This window comes from Lepus europaeus, chromosome 7, assembly GCF_033115175.1.
Source record: "Lepus europaeus isolate LE1 chromosome 7, mLepTim1.pri, whole genome shotgun sequence".
NCBI lineage: Eukaryota > Metazoa > Chordata > Mammalia > Lagomorpha > Leporidae > Lepus > Lepus europaeus.
The window spans coordinates 91712869-91732703 of record NC_084833.1 but is presented as its reverse complement, the minus strand read 5'-3'; the positions used below and the strand labels follow the sequence as shown (position 1 = coordinate 91732703).

General features: G+C 37.5%; 1 protein-coding gene across 3 annotated transcripts in view; it reads right to left on the bottom strand.

Moving 5' to 3' along the window:
- The window catches only part of DYNC2H1 (dynein cytoplasmic 2 heavy chain 1), a 367993-nt gene that overhangs the window by 290172 nt on the left and 57986 nt on the right, over window positions 1-19835 (bottom strand). For 2 of the 3 annotated variants that reach the window (XM_062196938.1, XM_062196939.1), the window contains exons 31-36: window positions 8536-8686; window positions 5323-5528; window positions 4508-4690; window positions 3755-3937; window positions 2132-2355; window positions 16-131 (exon numbers count right to left, since the gene is read on the bottom strand). In XM_062196938.1, the coding sequence (XP_062052922.1) occupies window positions 16-131; window positions 2132-2355; window positions 3755-3937; window positions 4508-4690; window positions 5323-5528; window positions 8536-8686 (1063 nt within the window). The remainder of the gene's footprint in view (window positions 1-15; window positions 132-2131; window positions 2356-3754; window positions 3938-4507; window positions 4691-5322; window positions 5529-8535; window positions 8687-19835) is intronic. The other variant, XM_062196940.1, reaches the window with a different exon arrangement.

The window sequence follows — 19835 nt, the reverse complement described above, 5'->3', positions numbered from 1 at the left end:
AAAAATCATTCATACCACTCTCTTTAGTGTCATTTTTCTTCAACTGTCTTAGAAGATTTCCACTTCCTCTCAGAACTGTCTTCAAAGCTCTCAAACCCCAATCATAATGTTGCTGCGGTGTCAAAAGTTCCCTGAAGTAAAGACATGGAAATCATAAAACCATCTGAGAAATTCTTTTCCATCATCACAACTAAAGATATACAGAATATAACTACTGTAAATACTGATATTCCATTAATTAATAGAAAGGAGTTATTATTTATTATTTTTATTTATTATTATTTTTATTTATTATTATTATTATTATAGGAAGGAATTCCATAAAATGAACACTGAAGTAAACTATTGAAGTTGGATTATGGTTTCCAGGAACAAGACACATCTTGCACAAACTGGCTAATTACCTTAATTAAGATGCTAAATGGGCCGGTGCCATGCCTCACTAGACTAATCCTCCGCCTGCAGCACAGGCACCCCAGGTTCTAGTCCCAGTTGGGGCGCTGGTTCTGCCCCGGTTGCACCTCTTCCAGTCCAGCTCTCTGCTGTGGCCTGGGAAGGCAGTGGAGGCTCTGCACCCACATGGGAGACCAGGAGGAAGCACCTGGCTCCAGGCTTCGGATCGGCACAGCGCCAGCCGTAGCGGCCATTTTGGGGGGTGAACCAACAGAAGGAAGACCTTTCTGTCTCTCTCTCACTGTCTAACTCTGCCTGTCAAAAAAAAAAAGAAAGAAAGAAAAAGAAAAAAAAGATGCTAAATGGCAATTATCTGTTACCTTTATTAAAAAAAAAAAAAATTTGTCTGAAAGGCAGAAAGAGACAGAGAGAGACCTTCCATCCACTGGTTCATTCTCCAGGTAGCTGAAACCGACAAGGCTGGGCCAGGCTGAAGTCAGTAGCCTGGAACTCCACCCACATCTCCCACATGGGTGCAGGGACCCAAGTACTTGGGCCATCTTCTACTGCTCTCCCAAGCATACTAGCAGGGAGCTGGATTGGAAGTGGTGCAGCCAGGACTTAATCCAGCATTCATATGGGATGTGACCGGCATTTGTAGGCGATGGCTTCACTGGCTGCACCACAATACTGGCGTCCTGTATTCTTAAACTCTTCAATCAATCTTAGCTCCCCACTGTCTCTTAAGTGATTTGGGCTAGAATTCTAGGATACCCCAAAGAAGCTAAAAGTCAATTCCATTACTAGAAATAAAGACATGACAAAAATTCCCTCCACTAAACAGTAGCTTTTGAGTGATGAGCTGGTAAACTAATTGACTAAGAACCATTTGGGGCCAGAGCTGTGGCACAGTGCACTAAGATTCCACCTGCAGCAACAGACACCAGTTTTAGTACCGGCTGCTCCTCTTCCAATCCAGCTGGGAAAGCAGCAGTGCTTGAGCCTCTACAGCTACTTGGGAGACCCAGAAGAAGCTCCTGGCACCTAGCTTTGGATTGGCCCAGCCTCCCTCCCTCCCTCCCTCCCTCCCCTCTCCTCCACTCCCTCCCTCTCTCTCTCTTCCTTTCTATGACTGTAACTCTACCTCTCAATAAATAGATAAATAAATAGCACTCCAAAATCATTATTTTGAAGAAAAAAATGTTAAAATTAATATTTTTTAAATGAATAGTTTTGAGATAGTTTTATTGTTCAAATGTTTTTTAAAGATTTATTTATTCAAAAAATTATTTGAGAGCCAGAGGTAGAGAGAGAGAGAGGGAAAGACAAAGAGAGAGTCTCTATTTGCTGGTTCATCCCCCCCCCCCCCCAAAAGGCAGCTTCAGCCAATGCTAGACCGATCTGAAGCTGGGAGCCAGAAGCTTATTCTCGGTCTCCTACCAGGTATAGTGGCCCAAGCACTTAGGCCATCTTCCACTACTTTCCCAGGCCAACAGCAGGGAGCTAGATTGGATATGGAGCAGCCTGTACTCAAATTTGTGCCCATATGGGAGGGTTAACCTACTATGCCACACAGTGCCAGGCCCTCAAACTGAAATCTTTCACATCAACTTCTGGAGTACAATAAAACAACTAAGATGAAAATCTTTAAATAGAGGAAATGTGAAAATGATCAGTAATAACCATAATCACCCATTAGAAATACAAAATATAAAAGTATTTAAAACAGAAAACTCACCTAGAGAGATTGAAAATAGCTACCAATTTTCTGCCCAATACTTTAGCTTCTTTAAAGCCCTCTGAATAGAGGATAACTTCTGCAATAAGTTCATTATCTGGACGAGACATAGCTACAGGCCTAAAAAGCTGTTTAAGATTATCAGGCAGTTTCTGTCTTCCTCCATAACCTTTTCCAGCAGGATTCATAGTGATAAAAATTCCAGAATTGGAATTTACTTCTACCTGAAATATTAATTTAAAATATAGGCATCAAAGATTTTAAACTATAAATGTAAATTATTTTACCAAGAGAAATTTTATTGTGATGTATTTCTACACATGAATCTTACATCTTAGCAAAACATAACCTCCAATTAGCTAACCATCTCCTTATTCCACACATAATAGGAATTATACTGGTTTACACAGGTTCTCTATAATTAATAGTTTTTTGAGGCTGAAAGTTTAAGACATGGTAACTAATTTGAATGTCAATTCATTCATTGGATGTGTGTTACTAAAGTCTTCTTTGTGCTAGGCACCTTGCTCAGTATATGGAGACAGCTATGAACCAAGGTCAATAACAGTTTATGCCCTTATGGAGCCGAGATGTCGTAGGTCTATGTAATATCACAAAGAAGCAATCACAGTAGGATAAATGTTAGGACAAAGAAGAGCAGAATGTTGTAAGAGCACCTTTCATGACAGCATTTTCAACAAGGCACTAAGAAGAGAAACTAAATTGGAATTTATAAACAATCAATGGACAGAAAGTAGAACACTTAGGAGTGGTAAATTCAAAAAATGCATCTACAGATGAAAAAAAAGAGAAAAGAGCAGGGATTGGAAGCTCAGCATTACACAGTATACATGGAACATTATATTTTCTATTTAAATAAATTTGCATTCTAATGACATGAATGTGTGTATATATATATACACACAGATGATCGCTATATGTATGTCATATATATACATCCATATGATTACTATATATATACACACACACACACACACATATCCAATGGGGAGAAGTAAGGAACAGAAGAATCATTAGTCTATTACTTTAATACTTACATAGAATAGTGATTAAAAACATGAGCATCAGAATTACACCTGGGCTCAATTGTCAGCTCCACTACTTACTCTCATGTTCCAAGTCCTGTTTTCTTCATCCACAAAGTAAAAAAATAAGAATAACAACAAGAACAGTACTCACCTTAAGAGATTATGGTCATTATTAAATGAAACAATATATTAAAGTACTATGCACAGTGCAGCACAGATAATAATATTAATAATTTAAAGTTTAAAGATGAATGATAAAAGTAGGACTAAAAAATAAGAAACCTCAAAGATATTTCATAACTAAAGAAGGTTTATCATGAAACAGAAATGCTGATTGTCTTGATTTGATCATTACACACTATATATGGGATCAAATTATTACACTATGTCCCCAAAATATGTACAATTATTATGCATCAGTTTTTCAAATGGCCTGAAGAAAATGCTTATCACACTGGTCACAAATTAGTAATAAGGCTATCATGAAAAATAAAGACAGAACAACGCTTGAGTATGAGTAATAGCAAGTCTTATAAAATATTTTAGTTCTTTAAATTCCCAACATATTCTATACCTCCTGGCCAAGCAGTTCACATACAGTTCTATGATTCTTCAAAGCATCTTGAATTGTCTGGATTTGCATAGATACTGCTGACAATACAGATTCTTCCAGTCTGTTGAATTCATCAAAACAACCCCAGGCCCCACATTTCACCAAACCAACAAATATTCGTCCCATGGACTTCACGTCAATACCCTTAAAAACAATAAAAATAATATTCATTTTAAAATAATAATAATTTGATATTTAATATAAATTGTTGACAAAGTATTTTACCAATCTATGTCTCCTTGTTTTTTAAAAGAACAATTAAGGAACTACTTTTTCAAATTCGGGGTGGATTCAAGGAATAATGAACATGGCAGTGTTCTGAAAAGTTCAAAGAACTAAACCAATATAAGACAGTTTTAGGTATTAAGTTGAAATGCAAATATCATACAAAATATTTTGAAAATGATAATTTAAAATAAATGTAAGATTTTTCTTTGTCTATTCAATATTCTCCTCACCAAAAAGATATTTTTTACAATGTAACAAACCTTCATTTTGTATTTCAAATTATTTCTTTGCAGTAATTCATTGTAGATGTTTTGGGACCATATTACATAGAATTTCCATTTTACTTTTCAATTAAAACAAATTCTATCTTCAGGAAACTTAAAACTAGAGTGGTTTTAAAAGAGTATTTCATGTTGAAATACTTGAGGACTAATCCAAACATATGTCTAACAGCCTGTTATATACTTTGAGGATTATGTTTTCTACCTCATCACAATTAAAAACTAAAACTTGTCTTCCAAGAAGTCCACCTAAAGCTTTTACTGATTCAGTTTTTCCAGTTCCAGCTGGACCATAAGGATTTCCTCCAAGTCCCATCTTCATGGCTTGAGTAAGAGTTAGGTAACATTTGTCTGTTAATGGAGTATAAACCAGCTTGGGAGCATTACCCTATATAAGAGAAACATAAAGTCAGAGTATTTATGTTCTATTTAACATTAACAAATGTTTCTCAAGCATGTACTTAATTTTATCCTCAACATAGTGTTATGTTTCCAAATAGTCTCTCAATGGCACAAGATATACAAAGGGTCTTCAAAAGTTTTAAGGAAAAGGAATATTATTAAAAAATCTATGCATACATTTCAATTTTTTACACCAAAATAAACTAAGACTAACTTGCCATAACATAATTAGCTTAAAAATCCCTTCACATTATAAACTGGAAACATTTAGCAAACAAATTTTAGCATATTTACAATTACACTAATATATAAGGTAGCACAAACCAAACTCTATATTGAGGTTACCTATAATCAATTATCTGTGTATTAAATATCTTTCAAATTCTATATGATGCCACTCTAAGAAGAGGTATATTTCATAGAATTCAGCATGACAGTATTTTAACTTTTGTAAATGTTTTTTCTTACATGACACCTTTTAAATTCAAATGAAAAAGTAATACTAAAAAAGTTACTGAAAAGTTAGTACTGACATAAAAATAATTCTCTCAACAGCAGATTTCCTTTAAAATAAATAATCTTTTACTAGAAAAAAAACCACCTCAGACAAAACCTTACCTGATACTCATAAGTATACTGAAGTTCAGAATCCACCATTTGAACATAACATGTGTGATCATTTTTCATATAGAATCTAACTTGTTTTTTCCAAGCCCAGTCGTCAGTTGTGTGAACTTGAACTTGGTTTAACTGCTTCACCACATCAATATTATGAATGATGTCAAGAATTAATGCTTTAAGTTTAAGTTCTAGAATGCCTGATTCTGTACACAAATAAAAGTAATTGGAGAAAATGTTAGTCTGTGACATACATATTTTATGTATATATGTGGTCTCTGGATGAATTTAAATAGTAATTCTGTGATACATTTGAGTGGTATACTATAAGTCATACAAATCAAAAAAAGAAAAAATGAACTAGTGGATAAATGATTTATGGACACTTGCTCTATAACTGTGCTTACATCTGGGATTCTTCACCACTGTATGTCTTTCTAAGTTGTTCTTAAATTTCTTGGGGCTTGAAAGCAGTTAACCAAGTATACACAAACTGTATAAACTCAAGAGAAAATAGGTACAAGAAGGTGTAGGAGGACAGCTCAGTAAATAGATCTTGTATCTGGAACTCATCTGATTGTTTTTGTTAATATTTTAACTCTTAAACAGCTATTTTAGATAAGCAAAATTCACAAAAATGTAGCCTCACCATACATTAAGATTAGTGGACACAGACACTATATCTGGATTACTTAATTGTGTAGACATTGCCTTGAATTCTCTGTATTCATTTCATTTAACCCTTAAGATTCTTCACAAACAAAAATTAAATGAGAGGGTTCTAATTCCTTTCTATGAGAGTAAGGACAGTCATTCCTGTTTCTACCTCTGTATGTAAGTAATCTGGACAATGTACATTGAATTCACATTTAGGACTATGAAAAGTAAAGAGAAGCAAAAAAAAATTGAGGAAAACCACAATTAGTAGAACCACCAATCATGTTGTGAATACCTTTTTCTCTTGTTTTGCCTTTGGTATACTCTAGCTGGTACCTAATAGAGCCTGAAATCCAGACTGGTTTAGACAAAGAAAGTTCCTGGAGAGGCCTCTATCTTAAACTTGAGAAGCAGGAGAAAGGCCTCTTGGTAGCCAGCTGGAGCACTAGCAAATAGGACCCAGAGTGCCTAAAACTCTGAGAAAGGGAACACTTACGTGGTATCTATATCCAAAGAGCAGTGAAGTTTTCCACTGCTCTTTTTTTCTCATCAATTGACCCAGGACACGGGCATAGTCACAGAAAGTATCAAGACAATAACGTATATAAAAAGCCCAACTTTCTGGCAAGAGAACCAAAAGGAAAGTACAAAGAAATACACTGGCAAGATCATAGAGAAGCAGCAGAATGGAAAAAGGATACTATAAATTTATTTATGAACTCCTAAGCTCACCCTCAAGCTACACATGAGTAGATTACGTTTTAACAACAAACTAAAGGTACTGGTACCTGGCCACAAATGGGAAGACAGGTGGGACAGATCTGAACACTGTGAAGATTGAAAATCAGAAACTTACACTGGAACCACAACCCACAGAAGGTTCACAGAACTTGTAGCCTGAACCCAACAACATTAGTTACTAAAAATAAACAACCTTCTCTAGAAAATTTAGATAAGACACAAACTCATAACACAATATTCAAAATGTCCGTGACATAATCCATCCAACATACAAAAAAAAAAAAACCAACAAAAATCTCAATTCACGTAAGAAATAACAATCAACAGATACCAGTGCCAAGATGACACAGATTCTGGGATTATCCAAAAAAAGACTCCAAGAAGTAAGAGAGAATACTCTCAAAAGAAACTGAAAGACAAACTGTCTCAGCAAAGAAATAAAAAATATATGAGGAAATAAAGAGAAACTCTAGAACTGAAAAATACAGAATTTTCAAAATCTGGAACTAACAAAGGAAAAGTCAGTGACTTTGACAATAGAACAATAAAAATTACCCAAGATGAATACAGAGGAAAAAAAATATTCACAAATGAATATAGCCTCCTTAGACCTGTGAGTCAGTACAACAAGTCTAAAATATTCATATCATGAAAAACTCAGACAGATTTAAAAAAAAAAAGAGAGAGAAGCTATTGACATAGACAAAAGAAGTGAAGTAACAAAAGCTGAAAACTTTCCACATTTTGGAAAGAAACATAAACCTACAGATTCAACCTCAGAGAATCCCAAATAGTATAAATAAAAAGAAAGCCATGGCTAGATACATCATAATCAAAATACTGAAAACTAAAGAAAAACAGTTTTGTATGTTGCAAGAAAACAACAACACATTACCTATAGTAGAACAATGATTCAAAAGACTGTAGATTACTCATCAGAAAAACAGGGACACTCCCAGCTTTGGCTTGGCCCAGCTCAGGCTGTTGCACACATTTGGGGAGTGAACTAGTGGATGACACCTCTCTCACTCTCCCTCTCACACTACTCTCTCTGCTTTTCAAATACATAATTAAAATTTTTAAGAACATCAAGTTATATTTTGAGAAAAATCTAAGGGTTACCAAACGCTCTATTAAATTTTAGTTTTAATCCTTTACAAATATATTAAAATTCAATAGTACGTTAAAAAAAATACAAGGAGGTCATGAGGAAATGAAATAGCATTTTAAAATAACGAAAGAAAACAACTTCAGTCAAATATCCTTCAGAAAAAAAGGGTGAAATAAACACACTCTTAGATGAAGGAAATCTCTCTGAACTCACAGGCAGCAAATATATCCCAAAATAAACTCTGAAGGAAGTTCTTTAGAAACAAAATGACACCAGAAGGAAACCTGAAATATCAGGAAAAAAAAAGGACCAAAGAAAGGCTATACATCTAGATATATTTAATAGATTATTCTCCCCTCGAGTCTTATGAAATGTATTTGATGGTTAAAATAAAAATTATGGCATAATTTTTCAGTATATATAGATGTGATATGTAATTAAACAACTACAACATAAAAGGTGTAAGCTAAAGAAATCGATATGGTAATAAGGTTTCTACATTCTATTTAATTAGTAAATTACAGATTCTATGTACCAAAAAGAGTTAATTATATAAACAGCAACTCCTAGAATAACCACCAAAATAGATGAATAGATGTATATTTGATAGAGATAGTAAAAAACAACAGATGAATTGATAGAATAACAGAAAATGATCAAATACAACAAAAACAGGCAGAAAATGGAACATATATTTTTTTTACCAGTATTCCCTGGATCCTCAGAACTTGTATCAACGTTAGTATAGTGCTCCAACTTATTCACCAGTTGTGTTTCAATCTGAAGAAGATTATGATCTTTGATAGCATTTTCTACATCTTCAGTGAATTTAATCTGCTCTGCCAAGCATAATATCTTAAATAAACAAAGAGAAACACTATTTTTTAAAGTGAACTTACTTGGAAATAAATTATAAATGTAAGGAAAGATACCTTTTTTCCCAATTATATATTTGCTTTATCTACCAACATGAAGCACTGGGATCTAAAATATTAATAAAGCAATACAGTAGTAGAAAAAGCAGTGTGTGATACAGCCAAGCCTACTTCTCACAACTCATTTTACAATATAACCTCCCACAGATCTATTTTCTTGCCCTAGAACCTACCAAGCTTATTGTAATCTAAGGACCTTTGTTCACTTTTCTCCTTGACTCTCCTCATAGATTGTTTCAACCAGTCAGACATAAAGATATCAAAGAAGGGGTTGGCTCCATGGAAAGCAGTACACTATGTTCAGCAGCTCTGCTCTGCAGGTGAAGGTATAACAGATACTACAGAAAAGCAATTATGATTGGAGAACAGGGACATTCAGCCTGAGGAATGGGGGTCATCCCATAGGTAAAGAGGCAAGTGCGAGACCGGCGCTGTGGTGTAGCGGGTAAAGCTGCTGCTGGCGGCGCTGGCAACCTATACAGGCGGCAGTTCTAGTCCCAGCTGCCCCTCCAATCCAGCTCTCTGCCATGGCCTGGGAAAGCAGTAGAAGATGGCCCAAGTGTACTTGGGCTTGGCCCCTGCACCTGCATGGGAGACCAGGAATAAGCACCTGGCTCCTGGCTTCGGATCAGCTCAGCTCTGGCCATTGTGGCCATCTGGGGTGTGAACCAACAGAAGGAAGACCTTTCTCTCTGTCTCTCCCAATCACTGTCTGTAACTCTACCTCTCAAATAAATAAAATCTTTGAAAAGGGGGAGGGGGGCAGGCTGGTGCTATGGCATAGTAGGCTAAGCCTCCACCTGCAGCACCAGCATCCCAAATGGGCATCAGTTAATGTTCCAGCTGTTCCACTTCACATCCAGCTTCTTGCTGATGGCCTGGGAAAGCAGATGATGGTCCAAGTGCTTGGGCCTCTGTACCCACTTGGGAGACCAAGAGGAAGCTCTTCGCTCCCACCGTTGCAACAATTTGGGGAGTGAACCAGCGTTGGAAGACCTCTCTCTCTCTCCCTCTCTAACTCTGCCTCTCAAATAAATAAATCCTTTAAAAAAAAAAAACAGGTATCAAAGTAGAATGCATCAATTTAATGAAGTATTTAATAAGATACACTTATTTAATAAAATCTCTCAGCATTTCAAAATAATCTCTCAGTATAGTATCTAGGTCTACAATAGCAAAATTCCAACCCTCTTAAACTAAGATCTTTCAATCTAATATTTATAAATAGAAACTAGTGGGGCTGGCACTGTGATGTAGCAGGTAAAGCCGCTGCCTGCAGTGCCGGCATGCCATATGGGTGCTGTTTCAAGTCCCAGCTGCTCCACTTCCTACCCAACTCTCTGCCATGGCCTGGGAAAGCAGCAGAAGATGGCCCAAGTCCTTGGGCCCCTGCACCCGCATGGGAAACCGAAGAGGCTCCTGGCTCCTGGTTTCAGATCAGTGCAGCTCCAGCCATTGCAGCCATCTGGGGAGTGAACTAGCAGATGGAAGACCTCTCTCTCCGCCTCTGCCTCTGCCTCTCTGTAACTCTGCCTTTCAAATAAATAAATAAATCTTTAAAAATTTAAAAATAAATTAGTTTTCAACTAAAGATTAAAACATAGCAGGTTAAACCACTGCTTGGGATACCCATGTCCCATATTTGAGTGCCCAGGATCAAGTCTCACCTCGGATTCTGATCCAGCTTCCCACCAGTGTGCACTCTGGGAGGCAGCAGATGAGTGCTCAAGTACTTGGGTCCCTGACACCCGCATGAGAGACCCAGATGGAGCTTCTGGCTTCTGGCTTCAGCCTGACCTAGCCAAGCTGTTGTGGGCATTTAGGGAGTCAACCAGCCAATGGAAGATCTCTCTTTCTCTCTCCCTCCCTCTCATTCCCACTCTGTGTTGCACTGCCTTTCAATAAATAAATAAATACAAAAACAAAAACATATGGGGCCAGCATTGTAGCGTAGTGGGTAGAGGCATTGCCTGTGACACCAGCATCCTATATAGGCACCTGATTGAGTCCCAGTTGCTCTACTTGCACCTCAGCTCCCTACTAATGTGCCTGGGTAAGCAGTGGAAGATGGACAAAGTGCTTGGGCCCCTGTCACCAAAGTCAGAGACCCACATGAAACTTCTGTCTCCTGGCTTCAAACAAGCTCAGCTCTGGCCACTGTGGCCATTTGGGGATTGAACCAGTGGATGGAATCTCTCTGTGTATATCTTTCCTTCTCTCTCTTGGTAAACTCTGCCTTTCAAATAAATAAATAATTCTTTTTTTAAAAAAATGAAATGTCAACACTGCTTGAGAGGCTATCTGTAACAATCCAATCTAGCAAGACTACTAATAATGTAAATTATATATTTAAAGACTAGTCTTTCAAAATTTGTAGCAAAATAATGTGATAGTCCTTCTATGAGCAAGGAAAACCTGTATCCTGTAAAGAACTGATCCATCATCATATAAAAGTACAATACCTGCTGTCCAATTTCTATTGAAGATTTTTGTTTTTTGTGACGTATTTCCTTTCAGAATCTATGACTGTCATCAAATACATCAATTTGTCAGATTAATTAACAGTTATTGATCTATATATATTTTATAACATCATAACCTTCTAAGATACTGTCTTGCTCTACTTAAAACATTCCACAAATATCACATTAAGGTTATTCCATGAAAGAGAAAGTCAGTTAGCGACTCTTTCCTTGGCAAAGTCATTTTTCATACTTGTGGTACAAAACTCACTAGCTTCTTTATTCAGCTATATGTTGAAGCATTTAACTAGATCCAAGTCTGCTTTTCTGAGAATGCTGTGGTCTTAAATTTTTATATGAAAATGATCACTTTGCTACCTCCAAACCTAATACCCAGATATGCAGATTTTCTTTCAGGCAATATTATTGAGTTTCTATATTATAAATATACAACAGTAATTTCTATTTTTAAATTTTATGTTTGTTTTTACTTATTTGAAAGGCAGAGACAGAGAGACAGAAACATGGAAACAGAGAGAGATTTTCCCATCTGCTGGTTCACTCTCCAAAGGCCTACAAAGCTAGACTTGGGTCACGATGAAACCAGGAGCCAGGAACTCATATGGATCTTCCATAGGAGAGGCAAGGACCCAATCACTTGAGCCATCACTTCATTTCTCTCAGGATGCATATTAGGAGAAAGCTGGAATTAGAAGCAGAATCAAAACTCAAACTCAAGTACTCTGACATAAGATGTGGGCCTCCTAGCTGGCATCTTAACTACTGCAATAAATGCCTGCCCCAATAATCTGAATTTGCAGCAGTCTGCTACATAATTCTTTTTTAAAGATCTACATATCTATCTTTGAAAGTCAGAGTTACATAGAGGGAGAGTCAGAAAGAGAGATCTCCCATCTGCTGGTTCACTCCCCAGATGGCTACAACTGGGAGCACTGGGCCAGGCCAAAGTCAGGAGCTTCATCCACATCTTCCACATAGGTAGAAGGGACCCAAACACTTGGGCCATCTTCTCTTGCTTTCCCAGGCCATCAGCAGGAAACTAGATAGGAAATAAAGCAGCCAGGACACAAACCGGTACCTATATGGGATGCCTGCATTGCAGGCAATGGCTTTGCCTACTATGCCACAATGCCAGCCCCTGCTGCAAAATCTATGAGAGGCTAACAGAAATGATAGGCAAGATAATTTTATGCTCTCAAACCACATTACATTACAGTATCAGGACAAGTACCAATAAAATTACCTAAAATGGTATAGTCACTAAATGGGGTTGCTCTGCAAATAGTTTATGATAAAACATTCAAAATGACTTGCTAGTATAGGATAACTGTCAAAGGCAGCATCTAACACAGTCTGTCAGCTGATTCTTCCCACTTCACTATGTTGTCTCCCTCAAGGCCAGAAAGTGCCTTAGTCTACATCATTCCAAGGACTTACAAAATGATCAGTATATCATAACCTATCTCAGACACGCATATAACCTATTATACTACTCAATGCCCTTATAAATACTCTTAAGACAAAGTTTTCATAGAATTAACTTCTAATAAACACATTTTTACTTGACTGGTCAAATGCCTAGAAGTAAATTTCAGGCTCAAATCTAGCAACTTTATGAACTTTATGTCTTCCAGTGTATCTCCTAACACAATTTTCATTTCTCTAACCCCAATTATTATGTAAATCTTACTTTCCTGAATTTTTTTATATTTCACCTTTCATATTAAGTCTGAAAGTTGACAGAGTATTAGTGAACATTTTCAAAGGCAACAAAATAGCTTAACTTTGATTCTGGCAGTGATTATTCAGATGAATACTTTTATTTTTCTCTAATTATTTAAGTGTTTGGGCCGCTGTCACCCAACTCAGAGACCCATATGTGGCCATTAAAACATATTTCAGTTTTCCTTAAACTACTGAGAGACATAAGGTGTGCATGATCAAATAGCACAAAATCTCAAATGTTCTAAGCTTCCTATTTAACTTCCTACACTTTAAGAGAATCAACATAAAAACCTGTTCCAATAAATACCATTTAAAGTAACTTTGAGAGCTTTTGAAGATTTTCCTGTGGGAAATCTTAGGAAATCTCAATGCCTACTTTTCATATTCCCTAATAACTAATAACTAAAATTCCTTATCATCTACACTTATAGCACTAGTTAGACAAAATCCTGAACAAAGCATGAAGTTTTAGCTTTTCTGTTTAACTTTTACTCATTTTATTTACTTGAATGGCAGAGAGATACAGAAAAAAAACAGAGACAGAGACAAATCTTTCATTTGCTTGTTCACTCCCCAAATGCCCGCAACAGCTGGTGCTGGGCCAAGTCAAAACAGGAGCACAGAATTCAAATAAGATTTCCCTCCAGGGTGGGAGGGACCTGAACACTTGGCCCATCACCTGCTGCCTTTCAAGGTGTACCTTAGCAGAAAGACATATCAGAAGCAGAGGCAGGGCTGGCGCCATGGCTTAACAGGCTAATCCTCTGCCTTGCGGCGCCGGCACACCGGGTTCTAGTCCCAGTTGGGGCGATGGATTCTCTCCCAGTTGCCCCTCTTCCAGGCCAGCTCTCTGCTATGGCCCGGGAAGGCAGTGGAGGATGGCCCAGTTGCTTCGGCCCTGCACCCGCATGGGAGACCAGGAGAAGCACCTGGCTCCTGGCTTCGGATCAGCGAGATGCGCTGGCCGCAGCGGCCATTGGAGGGTGAACCAGTGGCAAAAAGGAAGACCTTTCTCTCTGTCTCTCTCTCTCTCACTATCCACTCTGCCTGTCAAAAAAAAAAAAAAAAAGAAGAAGAAGAAGAAGAAGAAGCAGAGGCAGGACTGGAACTCAAACACCCAAGTATGGGATGTAGGAATCCTAGGCAGTGACTTAACCACGGCACCAAATGACCACCCCAAGAAAGGATGTTTAACACAAATCTGAATGATTCCGTTTGATAAGATCTGGAAAGAGTTTTTTAAGTCACACATCCAGTATCCAGTGTTCCAGGAATGAGCACTTTTTAACTCTTGAATTGCCACAATCTATAATCTACCATGTAATCTAGCTCTCAGATTCCCTGCCAAAATCCCAGTTCAGTGCTGTGACTATGTTTTATTTAATTATTTACTTTTAAAGCGTTTATTTAATGAATATAAATTTCCAAAGTACAGCTTATGGATTACAATGGCTTCTCCCCTCCATAACTTCCCTCCCACAGCAGCCCTCCCCTTTCCCACTCGCTCTCCCCTTCCAATCATATCAAGATTCATTTTCAATTCTCTTCATATACAGAAGATCAGTTTAGTATATATTAAGTAAAGATTTCAACAGTTTCCCTCACATAGCAACACAAAGTGAAAAATACTGTTGGAGTATTAGTTATAGTATTAAATCACAATGTACAGCACATTAAGGACAGAGATCCTACAGGATATTTTTTTAAAAACTGATTAATTTTCTATGCAATTTCGAATTTAACACCAAGGTTTTTTTTTTTTTGTCATTTTCAATTATCTTTATATACAGAAGATCAATTCAGTATACACTAAGTAAAGATTTCATCAGTTTGCACCCACACAGAAACACAAAGTGTAAAAATACTGTTTCAGTACTAGTTATAGCATCACTGCACATTGGACAACCCATTTAGGACAGATCCCACAGGAGACGTAAGTACACAGTGACTCCTGATGTTGATTTAACAATTTGACACTCTTGTTTATGGAGTCAGTAATCTCCCTAGGCTCTAGTCATGAGTTGCCGAGGCTATGGAAGGCTTTTGAGTTCGTCGACTTCAATCTTATTCCGACAGGGTCACAGTCAAAGTAGAAGTTCTCTCCTCCCTTCAGAGAAAGGTACCTCCTTCTTTGATGGCCCTGTTCTTTCCACTGGGATCTCACTCGCAGAGAGCTTTCATTTAGGTGTTTTTGATTTTTTGTTTGTTTTGTTTTTGTTTTTGTTTGTTAGTTTTTTTGTTTTGTTTTGTTTTTTTGCCAGAGTGTCTTGGCTTTCCATGCCTAAAATACTCTCATGGGCTCTTGAGTCAGATCCAAATGCCTTGAGGGCTGATTCAGAGCCCAGAGTGCTATTTAGGACATCTGCCATTCTAGGAATCTGCTGTGCTCCCACTTCCCATGTTGGATCATTCTCTCCCTTTTTTATTCTATCAGTTAGTATTAGCAGACACTAGTCTTGTTTGTGTGATCCCTTTGACTCTTAGACCTATCAGTGTGATCAGTTGTGAACTGAGATTGATCACTTGGACTAGTGAGATGGCATTGGTACATGCCACCTTGATGGGATTGTATTGGAATCCCCTGGCACGTTTCTATCTCCATCATTTGGGGCAAGTCCAATTGAGCATGTCCCAAATTGTACATCTCTTCCCTCTCTTATTCCCACTCTTATATTTAACAGGGATCACTTTTCAGTTAAAATTGAAACACCTAAGAATAATTCTGTGTTAATTACAGAGTTCAACCAATAGTACTAGAACAAAAAAATACTAAAATGGATAAAGTATTACATTGTACATCAACAGTCAGCACAAGAGCTGATCAAGTCACTGTTTCCCCTTTGGTACTCAGTTAGTAGTCGCCGATCAGGGAAAACAAATGATATTTGTCTCTTTGGGACTGGCTTAATTCACTCAGCATAATGTTTTCCAGATTCCTCCATCTTGTTGCAAATGACCAGATTTCATTGTTTTTGACTACTGTATAGTATTCTATAGAGTACATGTCCCATAATTTCTTTATCCAGTCTACTGTTGATGGGCATTTGGGTTGGTTCCAGGTCTTAGCAATTGTGAATTGAGCTGCAATAAACATTAATGTGCAGACGGCTTTTTTGTTTGCCAATTTAATTTCCTCTGGGTAAATTCCAAGGAGTGGGATGGCTGGGTTGAATGGTAGGGTTATATTCAGGTTTCTGAGGAATCTCCAGACTGACTTCCACAGCGGCTTAACCAGTTTGCATTCCCACCAACAGTGGGTTAGTGTCCCTTTTTCCCCACATCCTCTCCAGCATCTATTGTTGGTAGATTTCTGAATGTGAGCCATTCTAACCGGGGTGAGGTGAAACCTCATTGTGGTTTTGATTTGCATTTCCTGATTGCTAGTGATCCGGAACATTTTTTCATGTGTCTGTTGGCCATTTGGGTTTCCTCTTTGGAAAGATGTCTGTTGAGGTCCTAGGCCCATCTCTTAAGTGGGTTGTTTGTTTTGATGTTGTGGAGTTTCTTGATTTCTTTGTAGATTCTGGTTATCAACCCTTTATCTGTAGCATAGTTTGCAAATATTTTTCCCATTCTGTCAGTGGCCTCTTCACTTTCCTGACTGTTTCTTTTGAAGTACAGAAACTTCTCAATTTGATGCAATCCCAATAGTTAATTTTGGCTTTGACTGCCTGTGCTTCTGGGGTATTTTTCAAGAAGTCTTTGCCGGTACCTAAATCTTGCAGGGTTTCTCCAATGCTAATAATTTGATGGTGTCAGGTCATAGACTTAAGTCTTTAATCCATGTTGAGGGGATTTTTGTGTAAGGTGAAAGGTAGGGATCTTGCTTCATGCTTCTGCACGTGGAAATCCAATTTTCCCAGCACCATTTGTTGAATAGACTGTCCTTACTCCAGGGATTGGTTTTAGATCCTTGATCAAATATAAGTTGGCTGTAGATGTTTGGATTCATTTCTGGTGTTTCTATTCTGTTCCATTGGTCTATCCATCTGTTTCTGCACCAGTACCATGCTGTTTTGATAACTACTGCCCTGTAGTATGTCCTGAAATCTGCTATTGTGATGCCTCCAGCTTTGTTTTTGTTGTTACAAGATTGCTTTAGCTATTCGAGGTCTCCTGTGTCTCCAATTGAATTTCAGCATCATTTTTTCCAGATCTGAGAACAATGCCTTTGGTATTTTGATTGGTATTGCATTCAATCTGTAAATTTCTTTTGGGAGAATGGACATTTTGATGATATTGATTCTTCCAATCCATGAGCATGAAAGATTTTTCCATTTTTTGGTATCCTCTTCTATTTTTTTCTTTAAGGTGATGTAATTTTCATCATAGAGGTCTTTAACGTCCTTGGTTAAGTTTATTGCAAGGTATTTGATTGTTTTTGTAGCTATTGTGAATGGGATTGATCTTAGAGGTTCTTCCTCAGCCATGGCATTGCCTGTGTACACAAAGGCTGTTGATTTTTGTGCACTGATTTTATATCCTGCTACTTTGCCAAACTCTTCGATGAGTTCCAATAGTCTCTTAGTAGAGTTCCTTGGGTACCCTAAATAAAGAATCATATCAACTGCAAAGAGGGATAGTTTGAGTTCTTCCTTCCCAATTTGTATCCCTTAATTTCTTTTTCTTGCCTAATAGCTCTGGCTAAGACTTCCAGAACTATATTGAATACCAGTGGTGAGAGTGGGCATCCCTGTCTGGTAGCAGATTTCAATGAAAATGCTTCCAACTTTTCCCCATTCAATAGGATACTGACCATGGGTTTTTCATAAATTGCCCTGATTGTATTGTGGAATATTCCTTCTATACCCAGTTTGCTTAGGGTTTTCATCATGAAACGGTGTTGTATTTTATCAAATGCTTTCTCTGCATCTATTGAGAGAATCATTTTCTTCTGCAGTCTGTTAATGTGGTGTATCATGTTAATTGTTTTGCGAACATTGAACCATCCCTGCATACCAGGGATAAATCCCACTTGGTCTGGGTGGATGATCGTTCTGATGTGTTGTTGCATTCTATTGGCCAGAATTTTATTGAAGATTTTTGCATCTATGTTCATCAGGGATATTGGTCTGTAATTCTCTTTCAATGTTGCATCTTTTTCCAGCTTAGGAATTAAGGTGATGCTGGCTTCATAGAAAGAATTTGGGAGGATTCCCTCTTTTTCGATTGCTCTGAATAGTTTGAGAAGAATTGGAGTTAGTTCTTCTTTAAATGTCTGGTAGAATTCAGCAGTGAATCCATCTGGTCCTGGGCTTTTTATGTTGGGAGGGCCTTTATTACTGTTTCAATTTCTGTGTCAGTTATTGGTCTGTTTAGGTTTTCTATGTCTTCCTGGCTCAATTTAGGTAGGTTGTATGTGTCCAGGAATCTATCCATTTCTGATAGATTTCCCTGTTTGCTGGCATACAAGTCCTTGTAGTAATTTCTGGTGATTCTTTTTATTTCTGTGGTGTCTTTTGTTATGTTTCCTTTTTCATCTCTGATTTTATTGATCGGGGTCCTTTCTTTTCTTCTTTTAGTTACTTGGGACTATAGGGTGTCAATTTTGTTTATTTTTTAAAAACCACCTCCTCATTCGGCTGATGTTTTTGTAATTTTTTTTGGATTGAATCCTGTTGATTTCTTCTCTGATTTTAATTATTTCTCTTCTCCTACTAGCTTTGGGTCTGGTTTTCTGCCGATTTTCTAGATCCTTGAGATGAACTGAAAGATCATCTATTTGGTGCCTTTCCAATTTCTTGATGTAGGCACCTATTGATATAAACTTTCCTCTTAACACTGCTTTTGCTGTATCCCATAGGTTTTGGTATGATGTGCTGTTATCCTCATTTATTTCCTGGAAATTTTTGATTTCTCTCTTAATTTCTTTTATGACCCAATGTTCATTCAGGAGCATACTGTTCAATCTCCATGTGTTTGCATATGCTCTAGGGATTCCTGAGTTTGTAATTTCCAACTTCATTCCTTTATGGTCTGAGAAGCTGCATGGTATGGTTCTAATTTTTTTGAATTTGCTGAGACTTGCTTTATGGCCTAGTATGTGCTCAATCCTAGAGAAGGTTCCATGTACTGCTGAGAAGAATGTAAAGTCTTTAGATGTAGGATGAAAAGTTCTGTAGATATCTGTTAGATACATTTGGGCTATAGTGTCATTTAAATCTACTGTCTCCTTGCTGATCTTCTGTCCTATTGATCTGTCTATCTCTGAGAGGGGAGTAGTGAAGTCTCCCAGTACTATTGTATTGGGGTCTAAGTCTCCCTTTGAGTCCTTTAACAAGTCTTTTAAATAACCTGGTGCCCTGTAATTAGGTGCATATACATTGATAATCGTTGTATCTTCCTGTTGAATGGATCCCTTAATCATTAAATAGTGCCCCTCTTTGTCTCTTCTAACAGTTTTTGTGGTAAAGTTTATGTTATCCGATATTAAGATGGCTACGCTCGCTCTTTTTTCATTTCTTTTGGCATGGTGTATCTTTTTCCAGCCTTTCACTTTCAGTCTGTATGCATCTTTGTTAGAAAGATGTGTTTCTTGTAAGCAACAAATAGATAGGTTTTGTTCCTTAACCCAGTCAGCCATTCGGTGTCTTTTAACTGGACAGTTCAGGTCTTTAACGTTTAATGTGACTATCGATAAGTAGTAACTTTGACCTGCCATTTGCCAAAGATATTTTCCTATATATGCTTTGAGTTTCCTGTGATCTTTTGCTGTAAGGTTTCCTTCCTTTACCTTCTTTCATATTGGTGACCGTGTTTCTGTGTTTCTGTGTGTAACACATCTTTAAGCATCTTTTGCAGGGCTGGACGAGTGGCGACAAATTCTTTCAATTTCTGTTTGCTGTGAAAGGTCTTTCTTTC